Genomic DNA, 19,759 nt, shown 5'->3' on the forward strand with positions numbered 1-19,759 from the left:
GACACCTCGTGGTTAAGACTACTGACACTTTTTCCAACATGGACTTTTTTTTAATCAACATATAGTACATGATAGTGGGAACTTTCTGGAACAGTCTGGAAGCAGTTTCAGCTCGTATAGTTTTCAGGCACGCTTTATTTTGATGTCAAATTACGGGCCAAATTACGGGTACATATTCAATGAAGTTAGTCTTTATTACATAAGATGGCCAACACAGATCAATCATTTGTGTGTCTGTCATTGTGTTTGTGTGTGTGCGTTCATGTTCAATCTTGACACTTCACAAGCGCTGTAAAATGTACATTCACTGGCCTAGACGTAATTTTATAAAACAGCTCAATATATGGTGGCCTGTTCTAAAATCCACAATTTTGCTTGGATTTATTTCTATTCATACTTACTGATAATGGCGTTCTTGCTATGTGTCAAGTCATGGTTGAAAAATACTTGTAATGTTAAGCAATAGTTCAATATAGTGATATTTCTATACATAACTGATAGCAGTTTTTTTTAATTAATTCACATAAGCATACACATTTCCAGTTAACTTTTAGTATGACAAGGTGCTGATTATGCTAATGAAAGCACATTATAGTCTCTGCATGATATAGAATTTAAATTATTAAAAAAATAAGTTAGTAACTGTCGCCAACAATTTCACGTCACTTTATGGGATATTCAGTGTTATGAATTATTTCACAGTGTAATCAGTCAAGACTGAAAAGTACATGAAAAATGAAGGAAGGGCACATTTAAAACTTAAAGGATGATGGTTATATGTCATGCAAATTCCATGCCACATAGCAGAGGAGAGACCACACATCCAGCGATTGAAGTGCATTTCTCTTCAAAGTGCTCATTCAACTGTCAAAAATAATACACTTGCTTGTCCCTCTGTCACATCACGTCAGCGTTGTTAGAAAATCTTCTAGTTCAAATTCCTGGATGAGGTTAAGGAGCACGCAGAGGGAAGACTAAAGAAGCTATGGAAAGAAAAGACAAAACATGAGCAATATATTCTACCCACTTCATGTTATTTGTTAGTTGTTAGTGAAGCCGAAAATGCAATTTAGCAAATTGTTTTTAGCATCACACCTGTTAATACACTAAAATGCTGGACACATTCTGTAATACAAATGTCTGCAGGCTTTGTTATGAGAGATTACATTAAGGACTCTTACAAATCCTAATGAGATCCAATACATACATTATAATCGTATGCAATCAAATATATTTACAGTGCAATACAGTACATTTCCACCTCTATTGGATATAAAAGTCTACACGCCCATGTTCAAATGCCGCGTTTTCGCGACATGAAAATGGAGATCATCACTAAAACCTAGCAATGGAACAAGGGCTTTATATACACTGTCATGAATCTCACTGAGTTGTAGTTAATGATTGACCAGGAAGTGTATATCACGTAATAAAATCTTCCTAATTAGATCCACAAGACTATTCTGTATTGTCCGACTCAATTATGAGACTAATAAAATGAATACGTGAAAGATAGTGAACACACATTCATAGCAAGAGCACTAAAATAACAGCAGCTACAATCATTGAAAACAGTCCATTGATTTGTTTTAATGTGTCTCGCAGAGTCAGCATCAACGCAGCGAGCAAAGCTAGCGTTATTATTGCTAAGTACACAGTGGATTACAGCAGGCGCATTCATATTCAGGCTCACACACCACAACGGTCTCTTTGACCGACGCTGATGGCGGACACATTCATGGTTTTCCTGGATGATTGTTCTGTAAATCAACTGAAAAAGGGACAAGACATACAACAACAACAAAATATGGCGGGAGGTAAAAAAACAGGATTTAAAACACAAAAGGATGACGTGACAAGGGATGGGACAATGTGATCTGTCTTTCAGGTCTTTCATGTCCTCACATCCTAGAAGGGTTGACTGTTTTCATCCTGACCATCAGGTGTGTCTATTTCGTGCACATAATTAGCTCCTGACATATGGTGTGTACTCCTGTGCAAAATAATTTGGTACAGTGAGGTCATCCGTGTCAGCAGTGAGACCAGTCGTATGCAAACGCAATTGGCCCTGCCTGATACCGTCTGGCAGGTCAGCCTGCAGAGACAGAAGCATCGGGCTGTGTCAAACTGTGACACAGCCTACTGTGTCTGGACACGTAGTGTCGCTCTCAATCTGTCCCTGGATCACTATCTCAGCAATACATGGCTCCTGGGAGGATGTCACTACCTCATTAATCACACCCCGTCTGCATACGCTACTGCGGAGAATACTGTCCTTTAATCATGTATCCTTATTTGGCTTACTCAGCATAAGCACCGGAACCTCTAAGGTCAAACAAAACACGGTCTCGGATTTTTTAAAATTTGTTCCGAGGGGTTAAATTGTGATTATTCTAGAACCTATAATCTGGACCTGTTTAGTTGACAAAATTTCATGCACATGTTGTTTGGATACGGGTTAATCGTACCTTGAGGCATCTAGCGGAAGAGAATGTCACTGTTATGCAAGCTAATATTTGTCATACCAATTACATGAGTCAAATTCTGAATCATATGACGTGAAGGCTTGTTCAACTGGTTTGTGATGAATGTTTTTTTGCCACTTTTTTTTTTACAAAGCAAATGTCATCAGCATCACCACCAAAAATGAACGACTTACTTTTTCTTGTCCTTGTCCTTCTTGAGAGGTTGAGCGGCACCCTGGAGAGCCTGGCCCATCAGTGTCTCTGCAGCAACCCTCCTCCTGTTGAAAGCATTCATCTCTTCCTCCAGCTCTCGTCGTTTCTCCTCCAGGTTCTTCTTTTCTTCCTGGTGCAGCCGTTTGAGCTGCTCAAACCTCTCGTGGAGCTGGAGACCAAGTACAAAAACAACAGTGGACATATATTCCTTGGCGTGTTATTTGTGCTACGCGTCACCTCTTTTTCCTTTTCTTTCAGCTCCGCTTCGGTCTCTTTTACTTTGTTGACAAACATCTGCCTCATTCCTTCCTCCTGGTGTTGCAGTTCTCTCAGAAACTCCTTCCTCTTGGCTTCATATGTCTCCTGCAGGCTGCAGATTATGGATTTGTTTTCATTTTATTTTATACTGGCTAGAGGGTTAAAAGTCAACAGCACTATAAAGTAGGGCTAGGCGACTTTGGGGAAAAAAGAATAATCACGTGATTTTTTTATTTGATTTTTAATTTTTAATAATCACCTGAACGACTGGCTGTTGGGGTCTGCGTCCTTGAAGCCCATCTCCTCCAGCTTACAACGGCGGTAGAGCTCGTAGTGGCGAGTATGCGTTTGCTCACGAAGATCCTCCATGTTGACACGCAGCAGCATCTCCCTCAGTTTCACAAAATCACAATGATTCTCATTCTCCACTAGGAGACAAAAAAAGATACAAAAGAAATTTCAAATCTTGACTGACTTTTCAACACTTGGAGATGCGTGACTTGGACTCACCTTGTACAGATCCCCAAGGGTACAGTCTTGCTTTGACTATTTTATTGCCTACTTTGACGTCTTCTACGCTGCCAACGACAGCAAATGGCAGGTGAGTCTGTAAATGAAGATGAAAACCACTGCTGTTGCATTCATGCAGTCATTGTGCCTTGTTGATGAGTGAGTGAGTGAGTGAGTGAGTGAGTGAGTGAGTGAGTGAGTGAGTGAGTGAGTGAGTGAGTGAGTGAGTGAGTGAGTGAGTGAGTGAGTGAGTGAGTGAGTGAGTGAGTGGCGCACATTCATGGAAGAGTTGATTTCAGCCACAGCCTCATCCTCAGTTGGAAACTGGTATATCTGCACTCCATTGCTGACCAGCTCGCTCATGATCTTGATCTTTAATTTGTCCAGTTCACTCCTGGACACCGTGTCTGCCTTTGCAATGACAGGAATGACGTTCACCTGCACGCAAACAATAAAACTGAACAATTGTAGCGACTAGAAATAAAGCACACACACCGTCGGGTGGGTCACCTTGCTGTCGAGCTTCTTCATGGTGACGAGATCCAGAGACTTGAGGGAGTGGCCGTTGGGAGCGATGAAATATAGGCAGATGTGGATTCTCGTGTCATGGAAATTGTACAGGGACCGTTTTATTTTTAGCTCCTCTTCGAGGTACGTTTCAAACTGAGTGTCAATATACTCTACAATGGGTTTATAGCTGCAAAGGAGAAAGAATCACATATTCATTCTATGAGGAAGGCGTTTTCATCTTGACTAGTCATTCACTGCTTTCAGAATCTATTCTTGCACATTTCTTCCAAATCCATGACAAGAAACAAAACTCTTTTAATTAACCTCAAATTAGCTCCTTTCACATTTTCTATACACATCACCTTTCTTCTTTGTTGATCTGGTCCCCAAAGCCAACAGTGTGTACGATGGTCAGCTTGAGGTTGACATTGCTCTCTTGCAGGTCGTACGTGTGTGGTCGCAGAAGCACGTCTTTCTCATAGTGGCTGGCCTCTTCATTTTCAAACCTTGTATTGAAAAGTGTGTTCATTAAGGTGGATTTGCCTATCCCTGTCTCCCCTATAGAAGAAGCACGCAAAGAAATGACAGGGGGGGGAAACAGACGTGAGGGGAAAAAAGAAGTGAGTTGTTGTTTTATTTGACGACAAAATGAATGTGCGGTAATGACAACGGCGAGCTTTGACTTGCCTATGCAGAGGATGTTGAAGCTGAAGCCCTGTGTGACTGATTTGCTGACCAACTGATCTGGGAGACTGTCAAAGCCCACATGGCCCCCGAGCTCCAAGGTTCGTTTGTCTTCATTCTGAAGTGATGGAACACTGCATAGTAATACCTCCTCCATCACCGGTTCGCTTTTTTTGTATTCTCTCGACGTGTATTTTGTTCTGCTTTGATTTTGATTGTACTTCCACTGTCAGCACAGTAATTTGACAAAGGAAGAATAAAAACAAAAAGAATTTCTGCACATTCTAGTTTTTGCGAGGGATTATTGAATTATTTAACCCCATTCAATCCTGCTTTTTATACCTACACAAAGCAATGCATGTTGGTCAATTTTATAATGTATTGGTGTATATTTTGAGATGACATTGTAAGTTTCTTCATTTTGGGAATTTTTTGATTTTATTAGCTGGGCTATGTTATGCTATTTATGTTATTGAGATTTTTAAGTATATACATAAAGTAATATACAATCCTGGCTCATATTGCTTTCTGACCACAGATATTAAAAATCACAACATTCTTTCTGGTTATATTGCTAAATGAATTACTCTAATGTACAAGTAAATTGGCCAATTGTGAAAGAATGATTTACTGATTGTCTTATATAATGTTTGGTGAATTTATCAATTGACCTGCAGCATTTGTAAGCATAGTTATATGCTCCCCTCCATGCTGATGAGAAACTGGCATTTTCAAGCTGCTCAGCATGAGGACCGGGATGCGTTCAATACAACATTCATGAGCCTAGGCCTCTTCAACAAACACATACTACAAAGACCTCTTTATCTAACTGTTGTTTCAGAGGATGAGAGCCTATCCAAGCTGGTGGTACCCATCGGCAACCCAATCCTCACGGATCAGAATGCCATATTTGCAAAGCACCCTCTTAAAATTGGTCAGAAAGTCTTAGAACATTGCTGAATATTAAAAAGTCTTAGAACATTGCTGAATATTAAAGCAAGTCATTTGATCCAGCTGCCCCTGATCCTCTTAGATGCATTGTTGCATGACGTCCAGTATGGAAAGCTGTTGGAGGATTTGATATCCATCTTAAGGACCATGTACTATTACGCTCTTTGTCTCAACTCACTCAAAAAACAACCACACCTGAAACAAACTTGTTCTAGTAGTTCTACTAGTTTTCTGACATTTTTGCACACTAATGGGACAAGTTTAGAATTGCGTCAGTAGGGGGTAGGCTTTTATAGTGCTTGATAGCCTACTTGCCTATTAGTCTGACCTATATTACTAATGCAGCACGTTAGTTCCCTAGGCTTAATTTTTAATCGTAAGCCAAAAGTCACACTATTAGTGGAAATGACCAGTGAGGACAAAAGTAGTTAGTCCAAATACTTTAATGTGTATTTAAAGGATATGGAATAAGTGTTGCAACGGCTTTCATAAAGTCGCAGAGCATTCTAAATGATAAGACAAGTCACGTGACTCCAATGCCATTTCTCCTTTTAACTGCATCACTGCACGCTGTCCCGTGTTTCATTGAAACTAAGAGAGCCTCTTGACGCATTCGAGTGCTTGCTCCAAAGCCGTGTGCACGGATTTATGCACACACAAAAAAAAAGATGTCTCCTATATTTCAAAACGACAACGCATCATTTCTCTAAGTGCAGCCGGAGGAGAAAATCCTCATTCATCACGGAGTCATTACGCATACGCATGATCAGAGCATCCCCACCCGTTCACGTACATACACGCGAGTGAGGAAATTCAATTCGCATGAGAGACGATCATACTCACGGCGAAAACATCCACTTTGCTGGCCGCCATGGTCACTCGTGTCTTCGTCCTTATCACAGACGCACGCTGCTTTTTAAAAATGACCACTTGGAGGCAACACCCCGTGACTACGGGAGGATGACATGACAGCCCTCCTTCCACTGGTGAACGAGAACAGTGCAGCGCTACTGCACAGTGGATGTTGTTTTGCTTGGAGGAATAATCTCCATCAACTGTTTTCCCGGTCGGGGCCTCTGGATGTAGCTGTTGCCATGGCAAACGAGCTGTGGTCTGAAACCTCTATGCTCACCCGTGGCCTGTACATTGAGTGGACTGTCGTTATGTGCGTCGAAGCAAGCACCATACGTTCAGAGGACAGCAGTTTAATAAACTCACACGAGGATTCAGAGAACCAAATCTATCACTTGGTTGCGTTACATCCGGGGAGCGAGAGCAGCTTCTTCGTCTCAGCTACGGTAGCCGTGCGGGACATTCTTTTAGCACAATACACAATCATGCAATTATCTACATCCTCTCCTTTTAGAACATTGCCTCTATAAAAAATATTGTTAACTAAAAAACTGTAATATACAAATGTGACGTGACAGTCTACAAATAAACAAGTCTGCGTAAAACTGGCAGCATAAAACTTACTGAATTAACAAATTATTCCTCTTGGAAATGCACGAAGGTACACTTGGTAATAATAACAAGTATGTAAACAACCTTAGAGCTTAACTTTTTTCTTTTCAAAACGCAACTAACAAACATGCAGTTCAATCCTTGTACTTCGGATTCGGCTTAGAAATCCGACCTGAGCGAGTCACATAAGCAGAACAATTGTGTGACACTCGGGTGGGCACGTCAGCTGGAGATGTTGTCGATTGCTCATTGGTGGAGTAGTGAGCAGATGGTTGAGAGAAGTGAGACGGTCGGGCATGTGGACTGGATAGAAGAGGGTCTGGCGTACTCGGAACCGGTGGTTGAGAGTGATGGTCAGAGTCGGCGTGCAAAGGTGGGGTTGGTTCAGCAACAGGAAGGATGTGACGGCGATTCCTCCTGTAGATACCTCCGTTGGATTCAACGATGTAGGAGCGCGGCTCTTTGCAAGCCTGAACCACTTTCCCGAGGCGGTCATATCCCTCTGCAGTCTGTAACCGGACAATTTGTCCTCTCACAAGTGGCACCAGAGGGCGACTTGTTGCATCATAGTACTGCTTTTGAACAAGTCTTCTCCTTTGAAGCTGAGTAGCCACTTGTCCTGCACCCTTTATTGCAGGCACAAGCAGAGTGTTGTTGACAGGAAAGGTAGAACGCGTCTGGCGAGACATGAGACGCTGTGCAGGTGATCCAAGCGTGCTGTCTCGAGGAATGTTCCTGAGGTTGAGCAGGTTGAGAAAAACATCCGTTCCATCTCGGTGTGACTTTTCCATGAGCTGTTTGGCACTGCGGACGGCACGCTCGGCTAATCCATTCGACTGCGGGTATCCGGGACTGCTGGTAACGTGCGTAATGTCCCACTGTTTGGAAAAGTCGCGGAATCGTTGGCTAGTGTATTGTCTGCCATTATCAGAAATCAGTGTATGGGGTGCTCCATGAACAGAAAAATGTCTCTTAAGCTTTTTTATCACTGTAGCTGAAGACAAATCACGAAGCAGATCAATTTCGAACCATCCCGAGTAAGAGTCAACAAGGACTGAATACTGTTGACCATGCCATTCAAAAATGTCCGTTGCGACCGTAGACCATGGCAGGGTAGGGACAGGATGAGCTTTCAGCGGTTCCTTTTGCTGGTGTGGTCGTGTGCTATTGCATACAGCACAAGACAGTAGTACTTTTGTGATGTCCGTGTTCATGTTGGGCCAAAACACTGTACTTCTGGCTCTACATTTAGTTGATTCAAGGCCTGGGTGACCTCTATGCATAATTTGGATGTACTCTTGTTGCAGTGAGATTGGTATGACAGGTCTGTGTCCTTTAACAACAATACCTTCTTCCACTACCAACTCGTCTCTGTATGGAAAGTATGGGCGGACAGAGAGCGGTGCCTGACGTTCTTTGTTAGGCCATCCATTCTGGATCACATTGCTAAGAGTTTGAAGCACTTGGTCACTGGCAGTGTGTGTTCTCAGCTCTTCAAGCCTGGCTGTCGAGATAAAACTGACTGACATGACTTCAAACGAGCTGTGAGCACTAGATAATTCAGAAACTTTACCGTTTGGGGCTCTTGACAGGGTGTCGGAAAGGTACATTTGCTTGCCCTTTTTATAAACCAAGGTGATGTCAAAAGCTTGTAGACGAAGTAGCATCCTCTGCAGACGAGCTGGAGCTGTGAGGATCGGCTTCTTCAGTATAGTGACCAGAGGTTGGTGGTCTGTTTCAATGACAGTGTGCTTGCCATAGATGTAGTCCTTAAACTTAGTGCATGCAAAAACAACAGCAAGGAGTTCTTTTTCAATTTGCGCATAACGGGTTTCTGTATCTGACAATGTGCGAGATGCATACGCAATTGGCTTTCCATCTTGTAAACATGCTGCACCCAACCCATAACGGGATGCATCACATGTTAGCATCACAGGTTTCCCTACATCAAAATAAGAAAGGACAGGTGAGCTGGATAGACATGACTTCAATTCCTCAAATGCCTGTTGGTGTTGGGGGAGCCAGCACCATGCAGCGTCTTTGTGAGTGTGCTGCCTGAGTGGTGCTGCAATGTCGCTGAGATTTGGGATAAACTTCCCCAAGTAGTTCACCATGCCCAGGAATCGTTGCACAGCTAGGGCATCTTGCGGGACCGGCATCTCCGTGATGGCTTCTGTTTTCGTTGGATCGGCTTTCAGACCTTCTTTTGTGAATATGTGACCAACATAGCAGACTTGGTCGAGCCGAAACTTGCACTTTTGAGAGTTGAGTCTAAGTCTGATCTCTTGTGCACGATCCAATATTTTCTTCAGATTAGCATCATGTTCTGCAGCATCGCGACCTCCCACAATGATGTCATCGACTATGACAGCACATGGGTAACCGGCAAACAGTTGTTCCATTGAGCTTTGGAAAACTTCACTTGCTGAGTTGATGCCAAATGGCATGCGGAGAAATCGGTAGCGCCCAAAAGGTGTGCTGAATGTTGTCAACATGGATGACTTTTGATCTAGCTTTATTTGCCAAAAGGAGTTCTTGGCATCAAGCACCGAAAACAGGGTGGCACCTGACATTTTGCTGGCTACGTCTTCCACACTACGCATCGGATAGTGGGGTCTCTTTAAAGCATTGTTCAAGTCTTTTGGGTTGATGCACAGTCGTATCTCTTCTTTGTCTTTCTTGTGTGCTGCTACCATCGATGAAACCCAGTCCGTGGGCTCAGAGACGGGGCAGATGACTCCTTTGCTTGTCATGTTATCAAGTTCAGCTTTAACGCGGGCCTGCATCGCCAAGGGGACACGGTGCGCTGGACGCACGACTGGCCGTACAGCTGGATCTACTACCATGGAGTAGGTGATTGGCAGTTCTCCTAATTCATCGCTGAACACATCTTTGTATTTCTCTTTGATATTTTTGACAAAGTCTGTAATAGTCTCCGTGCCGACCTGGTGGACGTGAGGGCTGAATGTGACAAGTCCGAGACGCATACATGCACGAAATCCCAAAAGTGGAATAACATCACGCTCCACGAGGAAGAAGGGTAGCGTGTGTTGCTGTTCATCCAAGTAGCATGACAGTGAGACAAGACCTGCAGTTTCGATCTTGCTGCCGCCATAAGCCACTAGATTTGTAGACTTGCCACAGGGAATAATGTTCCCCTCAGAGAGTTGTACAAACATGTCCTTAGCCATTACATTACATTTCGCTCCGGTGTCAATCTTCATTTCGATGGGTTTCCCGTGCACATGCAGAGTGACAAAGCCTTCATCTCTATTTTTCATATGTGCATTGATAGTGTCCACAGAAATTCCATCTACATAGTATGTATCATCATCAGCGGTGTATTCTTTCTCTTGCTCGACCTTCACGTGATACACTGGTCTTCTAGTGGAGCTTTTCTTTGTGAAACTCTTTCTTTCTGTGTTGTGATACGCTGGCTTTGACTTGCAGCAATCCTTGAAATGATTCATCTTTCCACATTTGTGACATTTCAAGCCAAACGCTGGACATCTATCCCTTTGCGCTGGGTGGCTGCCTCCACAATGATCACAAGTAGTGATGTTCTTTGAATCATATTGATTTGCTTTCTTATTTCTTGACCTGTACAGTCCTCTATTGGAGCTTTGTTGTAGCGCATCCACAGGGTTTACTTGCAGAGTTAATGCTTTTGTGTTTTCCTCGGTCATTTCATAAATACGGCAGATAGAAATTGCCTTAGCGAGGGTCAAGTCACTATCGCGTAGCAGAGCCTTTCTTATACTGTCGTTGTTGATGCCACACACGATTCTATCACAAATCAATTCGTCCGTGAGCTCTGCAAAGTGGCAACTCTTTGCTTTTATCTTCAAATCACTGATGAAAGATTCAATAGTCTCACCTTGCTTCTGATTTCGAGTGTGAAACTTGTGCCTTTCCATCGTCTTGTTGTGTTGTGGATTGCACATTTCTCGAAATTTTCGCTTGAGACACGTGGGGTCTTCCCGAGACTCGGCCGGGACCATAACGGCTCCATTTTCTCCTGGCGCTCTAACTTCCGCAGCGTATACAAATGAACGCTCCCGTTCAATGGCTTCTGCTCCTGCAAGGTTGAGGAGGATGTACGCTTTTGTCTTGGCAGGTTTATCCGCGTGTGCAGCCTCGATAAAAATGTCATATTCACTTTCAAAAATACGCCAATTCTCGGCAACGTCTCCTTCAAAAACAAGAGGGTCTGGCCTGCGAAATCCTTCCGCCATAGTCAGCCTTCACTTAATTCCCCTCGCACTTCGGAGCACGGCGAAGAAAAAAAACACCACTCAATACACAGAGGGCAGGTCCGAGACGTCTTCTGACACCATGTCGTTATGTGCGTCGAAGCAAGCACCATACGTTCAGAGGACAGCAGTTTAATAAACTCACACGAGGATTCAGAGAACCAAATCTATCACTTGGTTGCGTTACATCCGGGGAGCGAGAGCAGCTTCTTCGTCTCAGCTACGGTAGCCGTGCGGGACATTCTTTTAGCACAATACACAATCATGCAATTATCTACATGGACAATGGCAGAATTTGTAAATGTAAAGTTTCATACGTCACTCACAATCAAAATGTGGTGCAAGATAGTAAGGACTAAAAATAAGGCTAATTACGACCCCGACTCTTAATTTCCACTCAAAACAAATCGAGATATTTCAGCGAGTTTCAACCTTATTTCAACAACCGCAACAAATTGGAACAGTATATTTTGGCAAGTAAATTGTGGCTGTAAACCTTTTAACCGATCAAGACAAGTCAATTCAACTGTCGCTGCATGGTTGTTGGCTCTCATTAGAAGACCACGTTGCAGCAATCGCAGTTATTACTTGATACAATATATGGCTGTTGGTAGATTTTTGTCAAGGGATGTATGATGCAGACGAACTGGGAGTGTCACGATGGGGGGGGGGGGGGACAAAACGGAGGTGGGGAGAAGTGAGGGGAGGGGGACGGCGGAAGCGGCAGGTTGGAAGAGCACACAGCCACACAAAATCCCGGAGGAGATCATCAAAACATTATTTCGACTCACACCACAATCGGACAACAGCGCGATGTCTTTGACCCAAGAGTCCGTTTTGTCTTTTTTACTGGAGCGAGGGGGCAAAGTGAAGAACGCTGATCTACTCGCCCACTTCGGCGTTCTCATCAACGGCGCGTCGCCCGCGGAAAAGCAACACAATAGGGAGCTGTTCAAGAAGTTGGTCAACAGCGTAGCCGTGGTTCGCCAGACGGACGGGGTGAAGTTCGTGGCGGTCAAGAAGCGGTACCAGGATTTTGTGAAAGATGTGCTGCATGAGACTTTGTCCTATTCAAACTCGACTTTGCAAATTGGTCATTCAGACGTGAAAAATACCAGTGCGTCGCACGTGAACTTGCAAAGAAGTAAGTCAGAAACTACTCTCAAAGTGCTGAACATTTGTAGAGATCAAGTAGGCAGCAGATCTTCAGGAGCTGTGTTTGCCGTAGTAGCGGTCACCTCTCCTTCTAAAGGGAAACCGCAATCTACATCCCAACATGTTCCAGCTTACAATGAAGACAAACCCCTGCAAAGTTGGAGAAACCGTCACACCGATGACCAGAAGAAGAGGCAGGCCGACGAAGCCGAGTGCTGCGGGTCGGTACCCCTCGACCCCCTGGTCCACGAGTGGCTGGTGAAGTGCGCCGCCGGGCTGTGGGGGCAAGTCCACGCCATGCTCCTGCAGGACGCCCGCCTGGTCCAGAAGAAGGACTTCATGTCAGGCTTCACGGCGCTGCACTGGGCTGCCAAGGATGGAAATGGCGAGATGGTCCACAAGCTGATGGACATCGCCCGTAGGAGAGGGGCACATGTTAACGTTAACAGCAAAGCTCACGGGGGCTACACACCTCTACACATCGCCGCCATACACAACCACACAGAGGTCATGCTTCAACTGGTCCAACGTTACGGCGCAAGTGTTGACGAGAGGGACAACGACGGCAAGAAGGCCCGCCACTACCTGGGGGCCGGTGTGTCAGCGGAGGTCAGAGCCCTCGTGGGAGGTGTGCAACTATCTAAATACTGGAACAAGACGGACGACGAGCATTACCGGGAGCAGCCGAAAGGTCTCAACACTATCAGTAAGCTGTTCCAGCCTCACAGGAAGCAGAAATGTGCAACAAGACTCACGATTGACGCATGAGACTCAGCAGTGTTTCCTTATCTTCTGTCTGTTATGTACCCTATACACACATTGGATATGGTTAATAATTTTTTTTTATTTTGTATAAAAAAAACAGAAAACCCACACACCCACTTTTTTGTTGCTACTGCTATTGACTTTTGCTATAGCTGTTGTTTTTAAATCATACTTGGATTGGTGTAACAAATGGTTTTATATGATTAGTGGATATGAAAGTTCTGTGACATTTTATGATCTTTTCATCGTGGAACTGGAATCGTTTGAAAATGCATTTGCATTTTGAGGGGACTTGTATGGGGTTGATTATGCAGATCAGGTCATTTTCTTGGTGGACTTGCGGTTGTCATGGATACAGGAGCATGGGCCCCATTTTCTGGCAAAAGAGTTGCATGGAGCCTCCAGAGTTGTAGATGGGTTCTGGATTAGACACGAATGACATATTTTCATTGAAATTGGTCTCATGATTTGTTCAAGAACCAATGAGATGTTCCAGTCTTGTCACAGTTTTACTTGGAAGTGCCACAATACAAAATAAGTATTCTGTCTGTATGATGATTCACTAATCACTTAAAAGGGCAAACAATAGCTGTCATTTGTAATGTTTTTTTTAATTCAAATTGTTTGGTCCTTTCATGGCTTTGAAAAGTTAAAGCTTTGTTTTCTATCAATATCTCCCCATTTTCTGAAACGATTGTCCGCATGAGAGTCATAGGTGAGCTGGAGCCCATGCCTGCTGACTTTGAGCAAGCTGGCTGCAATGCCAATCACAGGGCCTATATAAACACAAATAAAATTTCTCCCCAGAAAACTGTGAATAATATTCAATAAAATAATTTGCAGAACAATTCCAAGTTTTACCATACAGTTATTCTTTGCAAAAAGCCTATAAAAAATAGCCCTGCTACCAAAACAGATGATAGACAGGGTCACCGGAAGCTCGCGGCCTGGCCTGATGACGTCATAGACGTGACGGTTGATTGGCAACACCTGCACCTGTTGATCAGCGTACGTCCAGTTGGAGCTTCAGTGCGGCGATTTTGCGTTGACATTTTGGGCCGGTTCCCCCCGTTTATTTTGGATGAATGAAAAGCAAATGTTGACGCCAGTTGCCCTTAGTTGTTTCCGCGCTGTTCTGTTCCTGCTGCTGGTCAGTAGCAGCCGCCCGCCGCCGGTTCGATGCTCCGTGGGCCGCACGGACTCCTGGAGCGATTTGAGCCAGTACTCCTATGGCACCATTTTCTCCCAGCTCCTCAAAGCTTTGTCCGATCACGGAGGCTCCAGGTGGAACCAGACCCCCGTGAAAATGATCAAACCCGAGCACAAGTACATCAAGTATTTGACGGACACGGCGTTCAAGAAAACGTCCAGAGCGCAGAGAAGTTTAGAAGGGAGCGCGCGCTACAACGTCGTCAGGCTGATCAAGCCGCAAGAGCAATGTCTTGCCAAAAGCAATAAAGGTAAGCTCAACTGCGAAGTAGCCACAACACCAGCAGGGAAATGAGAGTGGTGAGTGTGGGGGCGACAAATCTAAAGTTAAGGTGCTGGAAAAAAATCTCATCTGCTCTATAATGTTCTATTTATGCGTAGAGTGCATTATTAGTGTGGGATGATCAGTTTCTCTCTTGAGCTATTTGATGCATATATTTGACACCTGCTTTCATTGACTGAGAAAAGTTGAACAATGTCGTTCCGTGCATCTCCCCCCCTACTCAATGTATTACAGTCCGATTTCAACTTTCTGAATCACAGTGCATTGTTTTCCCCTGTTTTCCTGCAGAGGGTTTCACACTAGACCTGCCCTACAGTCTTGGTCAGGTTAGAGAAAAAGAGCAGCTCACAAAGGCGACGCTGCTGTACAGTTCAGCCCACGTCAACTCTGTGTGCTTCCTGAGCATCAAGGAGCAGGAGCACTCCAACAAATGTCCCTTGTGTCCTGGCATCCACCAAGCTATAAACTTCACAGCCGCCATCGATGGTCCAGGAAGAGGAAACTGGGCGGAAGTTGACATAACGCCACTGATTCGTCCGCCTTCAAAATTCCCAAAACACAATGTCCACCTTCAAATAGGCGTCGTGTGCCTCAAGCAGCAACACGCCGGGCACGAAGGCCCTTTGGAGTTTGCCGTGGGGTCCCCTCCGCTGTTGCTTTATCTCCATGACGACAGCAAAGCGTCACACCAGACGTTGCCACCCACTGCTGCAAACGGGCTTCGCGGGCAGGTGTTTTTCAAAGCCCATCAAGTTCTTCGAACCAAGAGGCGGCAAAGAAGGGCGTCCGCTAAGAGCAAACGAGGTGATAAAAGCCTGGACATCCACTTACCGGAGCTTCTTCCAAGCTCGGAATTCCCAACAAGTTACTGTGCCTTGTATGATTTCAGAGTGCGCTTTAGCCAGCTCAAACTAGATCACTGGATCGTTTTTCCGCCCAAATATAACCCGAGGTATTGTCGAGGCGTCTGCCCGCGGACAGTTGGCTTCATCTATGGCTCGCCCGTCCACACCATGGTGCAAAACATCATATATGAGAAGCTCGACTCCTCGGTGCCGAGGCCGTCGTGCATTCCGTCCCATTACAACCCCTTGAGCGTCATGATCTTCGAGGAGGACGGCTCGTACGTTTACAAGGAGTTTGAAGACATGGTCGCCACCAGGTGCACCTGCCGCTAAACCAACCAACCAACCGCCAAACCCCTCATTCTCTCCCTTTTTTCAAAATATGACCGTAAACCTTTGGCGCATTATTCAAATAGAAGATGTTCTGACCAGGCTCTGTGATTTCATCATGGTTAAAATCGTTGTGCATACAAAATATTTGTTCTGGAGCAGGTGTGTTTACTTAAGCAATGTATTTTAAACATTGGGAAAGTCAGTTAAACAATATTTATTTCTTTTTTTTCTTGATGCCTTATTAGAAAGGATGCAAATTCATCCTGTGTGTCACCTTTCCAATAGGGCACTGATATGAAACACTGAAAAAACAAAGTGCAGTTCAGTATATAATTTTGTTTTTGTTTTTTTTAACCTTAGATTTTGTTAACTTATTTTTTTGTCTGTTTTTGTTTAATTTAACACAGTAAGTATGAATTCGCTCTGTTCTGGACCAAAAATAAAAGAAAAATCAGTCACAAAATCTTATCAAACCTTTTACATATTTTATTCCTGAGCATTCCAGACAAGTCGTCTTGAGTGGCGTCTGTCTTCAAATTTTCCAGAATGAAAGCTGTCAAGGTGTCCGCGTGTATTTATTACTTCTGGTCACTAAGTGACTACATACCTATGAATTTGTACTGGTTACATGTGACTACATGCATGCCATGTGTATTTATGCAAATGACGTGAATTCACTGTGTGTATGTGTTCAGCTTCTGCATATTCAAACTGATGTTGACATTCTCTGGAGACTTGGAAAAATAAATAACAGCATGCATACATTTGGTATTTTCTTTTGGTTCAGTAAAAATATGAGACTATCACTATCTTATTTACACTTAAAAGCAATATTTAAAAAAAACAAAAAAAAACAACGCAATGTATAGTCAGTGATCTGTCCATCGCAAAGTGTATAGCATTCCCTTTCTTCATTACTCAAATTTTAGACAAAATATCTGCAGAACTAATCCAAATCAAGAATGGAAATTAAAATGATTATTCAATCCACCCCCCAAAAAGAGTTCAGTACGCATTCGTAGTACTCATTAAGTGTCAGTGTAGGGTTTCAAATTAAAGTCAGTGTTTCAAACTGGGTTTAAGGCTTTAAACTAGGGCTCGGGATTTGTCGTAGGGATTAAAATTTGCCTTGGTGTTCAAAGTAGGGTTTCAAACTAGGTCTAGGATTAGGTTAGATTAGGGGTTAGGTTTAGAAGTTAGGGGTTAAGGTTTAAAGTGTCGAAACTTTTATCAATTAAATTAATCGTAGATTAAAAAAAAAAAAAGATGCTGAAAAGCAAAACAAAGTAATATTTCAATAGATAAAAATCTGTTTTCTGTACGCACAAAGTGGTGTACCGAAACTGTAACATTGTTCCCCCTAGTGTACCACTGCAATCAATCAAAAGAAGTTACTAATTATCACATTTTTCCATAAACAATTGCGATTAATCACTTTTTTTTTTTACTTCTATTTTCTATACAGATTGTACCAGATAGTTGAGTAAAACCTTGAAAGTAATGTAAAAAAGGTCTCAGAGATCTTCAAAAACGTTACTCCTTGATTTAATTTAAATATGTAAATTATAACTGTTGCTGGTAAAAGTTTAATTAAACGAATAAATGTCACAGTAATTACAGAAGCTTGTCAATACCTTAAATATTTGATCTATTTAATTTTGGATATATGTCTACACATAGACCTAAAATAGACGACAGTAAAATATTTCTTCATCCGTCTGCATAATTTTCTTAATTCTTGCCAGTGTACTGCAGTGATTGTTCTTTTTCAAACCAGTCATTTGCCTCCAAACCGTTAGATGGCAGTAGAACGGTAGCTTTACGTAGCCCAGCGTAGATAGTCATAGAGGAAGAAGATGGGGACATTTTAGCTAAAGACGAGCAGCAGGACGGTAAGCCTCAATGTCATTCCAATTTTACTATAGTTTTCCTGCAATTGTTTTCGACGGCAATTTTGAATTACACTCATAAGCGAATTGAAAAGACGTTTTTCTACACGTGGGCCGCTTGCCGTAACGCCATTAAATGACTGAAGGAATGTGATATATTTGTATTTTAGCATAGCATTGGCGCATTAAGACATTTTATTTACAGTCACTTAGAGGCTAGCGTTTGCCTCGTTTGTGTTTTTTTTACTCCTTCTGTTCTTGTATTTACATCGAAATCACATCCTCAAATTGTAGCCTTTCTCCTTCCCAGTTCTTCGACCTCTTTGGTTGGCATCCGCATCAACATGGGCCGCCACTTTGGAAACTTGGCCAAAGTCAGGCACGTCATCACATACAGTCTGTCACCCTTTGAGCAGAAGGCGTTTGCAAACTATTTCTCCAAGGGAATTCCCAACGTATGGAGAAGGTTCTCATCATCTTTCTTCAGAGTTGCCCCTCGTGAGTATTTACTTGAATCTTCAGTATTTTTAATGATTGTGCTTTAATATTATATATATTTCTGAATATTTGAAAATCTAATACCAGCAGCAATTATACTGTATAATACTATACTGTTTATGATGGTCATGGCATATATTTTGAGGTAACAGATGGCTGATTTGTAAGACAGACATTTAGAATTAAAAACTGTTTACTGAAACACTAAAATGTTTAACCTAACCGTATAATTTTGTCTGATGAATTTTTGCTATGTGAAAAGCCATTGCAGGATTATAAAAATAGTCATAGGTGTTATGGTATTTATGACCCTTCAATTAACATTGAGCAGCAGCGCATGCAAATATTGAGCTTGCAGTCATTGGGGACCGTTTATTCTCCACATTTTTTAATTGATATTTTTCATTTTGCCTTTTTCATGTTGTTTCAAGTTGTATTTCAAAATGTCATCTTAATGCAAAATCTCATTACCGTCATTCTTTATTTTGCTTTTCAGAAATTGCTTGAGGTTCATTTAAAATGTCGTCTTAATACAAAATTTCATACGCGTCTTTTTTTTCATTTTGCTTTTGAGAATATTTTTTAGGTTCATTTTATTTTGACTTCACTATAACATAATGCAGCATATTTTGTCAATGGCACAGACAAGATACAAAAGCAAATCTAATACTGCACATCTTGGTGCATCTGTTCAATTGCAGCAATGATCCTCATGTACGTGACCTACACGTGGGGCAACAGTGCTCACCAGCAGAGCAAGAGGAAGAATCCCGCTGACTACGAGAACGAAGAATAAACTTTTGTCAGTCACAAGGTTTCCTCTGTTGTTAATTGCTGCTTCTGTTTCACCAATAAAGATGAAAAAAATATTTGTTGAATTAATTCAGACTGTATTTATTGTGCTCATGGCATAACCTGTAGGGGTGTAAATCGCGGGTTTTGTCACGATACGATATATCGATACAAAGCCACACGATACGATATTTGCCGATATCTTAAAGCCTGCTGCGATTCATTCACGATACATCGCGATATAGTGCTCTACGATCGATTTTTATTAATTTTTTTAAATAGAAAATATAGAACAATATCCTGATTTATAACAATTCATACGCAAAATCAACAAGGTACTGCAAACTCTTTATTTAGGAAATTACAAGAGTACTGTAGTGCTTATTTTAACACTGAACTTTGATGTCGTGTTTTTTCTTTAAATGTGCGGCGAGATTTGTGGTGCCTGAATATTTGATCACCGCATGGCACGATTTACAAACTGCACGTGTCTTGTCCGTTGAGTCATCTTTTCTTTGGAATCCAAAGTGCTTCCAAAGAATGACTTGAAACCTAAAGGGGAGCCAATTTCCTCGTCTTTTTGGACACTAGCCATAGCACCAGCCCAGGAGCCGCGTACTAGTTGTCGACTCCCCTTTCACGTGCCTGCTCTGCTCACAACACGGCGCTCCCTGCTCCCGTA

The 19,759-nt window shown here is 42.7% G+C and overlaps 4 protein-coding genes across 5 annotated transcripts; 3 read left to right on the top strand and 1 right to left on the bottom strand.

Annotated features, from left to right (window-relative positions):
* Window positions 1–117: 117 nt before the first annotated feature.
* Window positions 118–6,645, bottom strand: LOC133166966 (septin-8-A-like). 2 transcript variants are annotated; one of them, XM_061297805.1, is made up of 11 exons: window positions 6,435–6,598; window positions 4,644–4,758; window positions 4,319–4,514; window positions 3,957–4,143; window positions 3,723–3,884; window positions 3,447–3,543; window positions 3,196–3,364; window positions 2,916–3,048; window positions 2,660–2,847; window positions 1,698–1,771; window positions 118–983 (listed from the first exon to the last, which is right to left on the bottom strand). In XM_061297805.1, the coding sequence occupies exons 1-10, from the start codon at window positions 6,462–6,464 to the stop codon at window positions 1,768–1,770; spliced, it is 1,281 nt and encodes a 426-aa protein (XP_061153789.1). In that variant the 5' UTR covers window positions 6,465–6,598; the 3' UTR covers window positions 118–983; window positions 1,698–1,767. The 2 variants fall into 2 exon arrangements, with proteins under 2 accessions (XP_061153789.1, XP_061154534.1); XM_061298550.1 differs by lacking the exon at window positions 1,698–1,771 and having other exon boundaries at window positions 6,435–6,645.
* A 5,417-nt stretch (window positions 6,646–12,062) lies between these two features.
* sowahab (sosondowah ankyrin repeat domain family member Ab) lies at window positions 12,063–14,022 on the top strand. The gene has a single exon (XM_061289932.1). The coding sequence runs from the start codon at window positions 12,122–12,124 to the stop codon at window positions 13,229–13,231; it is 1,110 nt and encodes a 369-aa protein (XP_061145916.1). The 5' UTR covers window positions 12,063–12,121; the 3' UTR covers window positions 13,232–14,022.
* Window positions 14,023–14,309: 287 nt separating this feature from the next.
* gdf9 (growth differentiation factor 9) lies at window positions 14,310–15,898 on the top strand. The gene is made up of 2 exons (XM_061288105.1): window positions 14,310–14,688; window positions 15,009–15,898. The coding sequence occupies exons 1-2, from the start codon at window positions 14,310–14,312 to the stop codon at window positions 15,896–15,898; spliced, it is 1,269 nt and encodes a 422-aa protein (XP_061144089.1).
* Window positions 15,899–17,696: 1,798 nt separating this feature from the next.
* On the top strand, window positions 17,697–19,167 carry LOC133155280 (cytochrome b-c1 complex subunit 8). The gene is made up of 3 exons (XM_061280476.1): window positions 17,697–17,790; window positions 18,098–18,285; window positions 18,987–19,167. The coding sequence occupies exons 2-3, from the start codon at window positions 18,132–18,134 to the stop codon at window positions 19,079–19,081; spliced, it is 249 nt and encodes an 82-aa protein (XP_061136460.1). The 5' UTR covers window positions 17,697–17,790; window positions 18,098–18,131; the 3' UTR covers window positions 19,082–19,167.
* The last annotated feature ends 592 nt before the right edge of the window (window positions 19,168–19,759 follow it).

This window comes from Syngnathus typhle, linkage group LG1 (assembly GCF_033458585.1).
Source record: "Syngnathus typhle isolate RoL2023-S1 ecotype Sweden linkage group LG1, RoL_Styp_1.0, whole genome shotgun sequence".
In the NCBI taxonomy this organism is placed as follows: Eukaryota; Metazoa; Chordata; class Actinopteri; order Syngnathiformes; family Syngnathidae; genus Syngnathus; species Syngnathus typhle.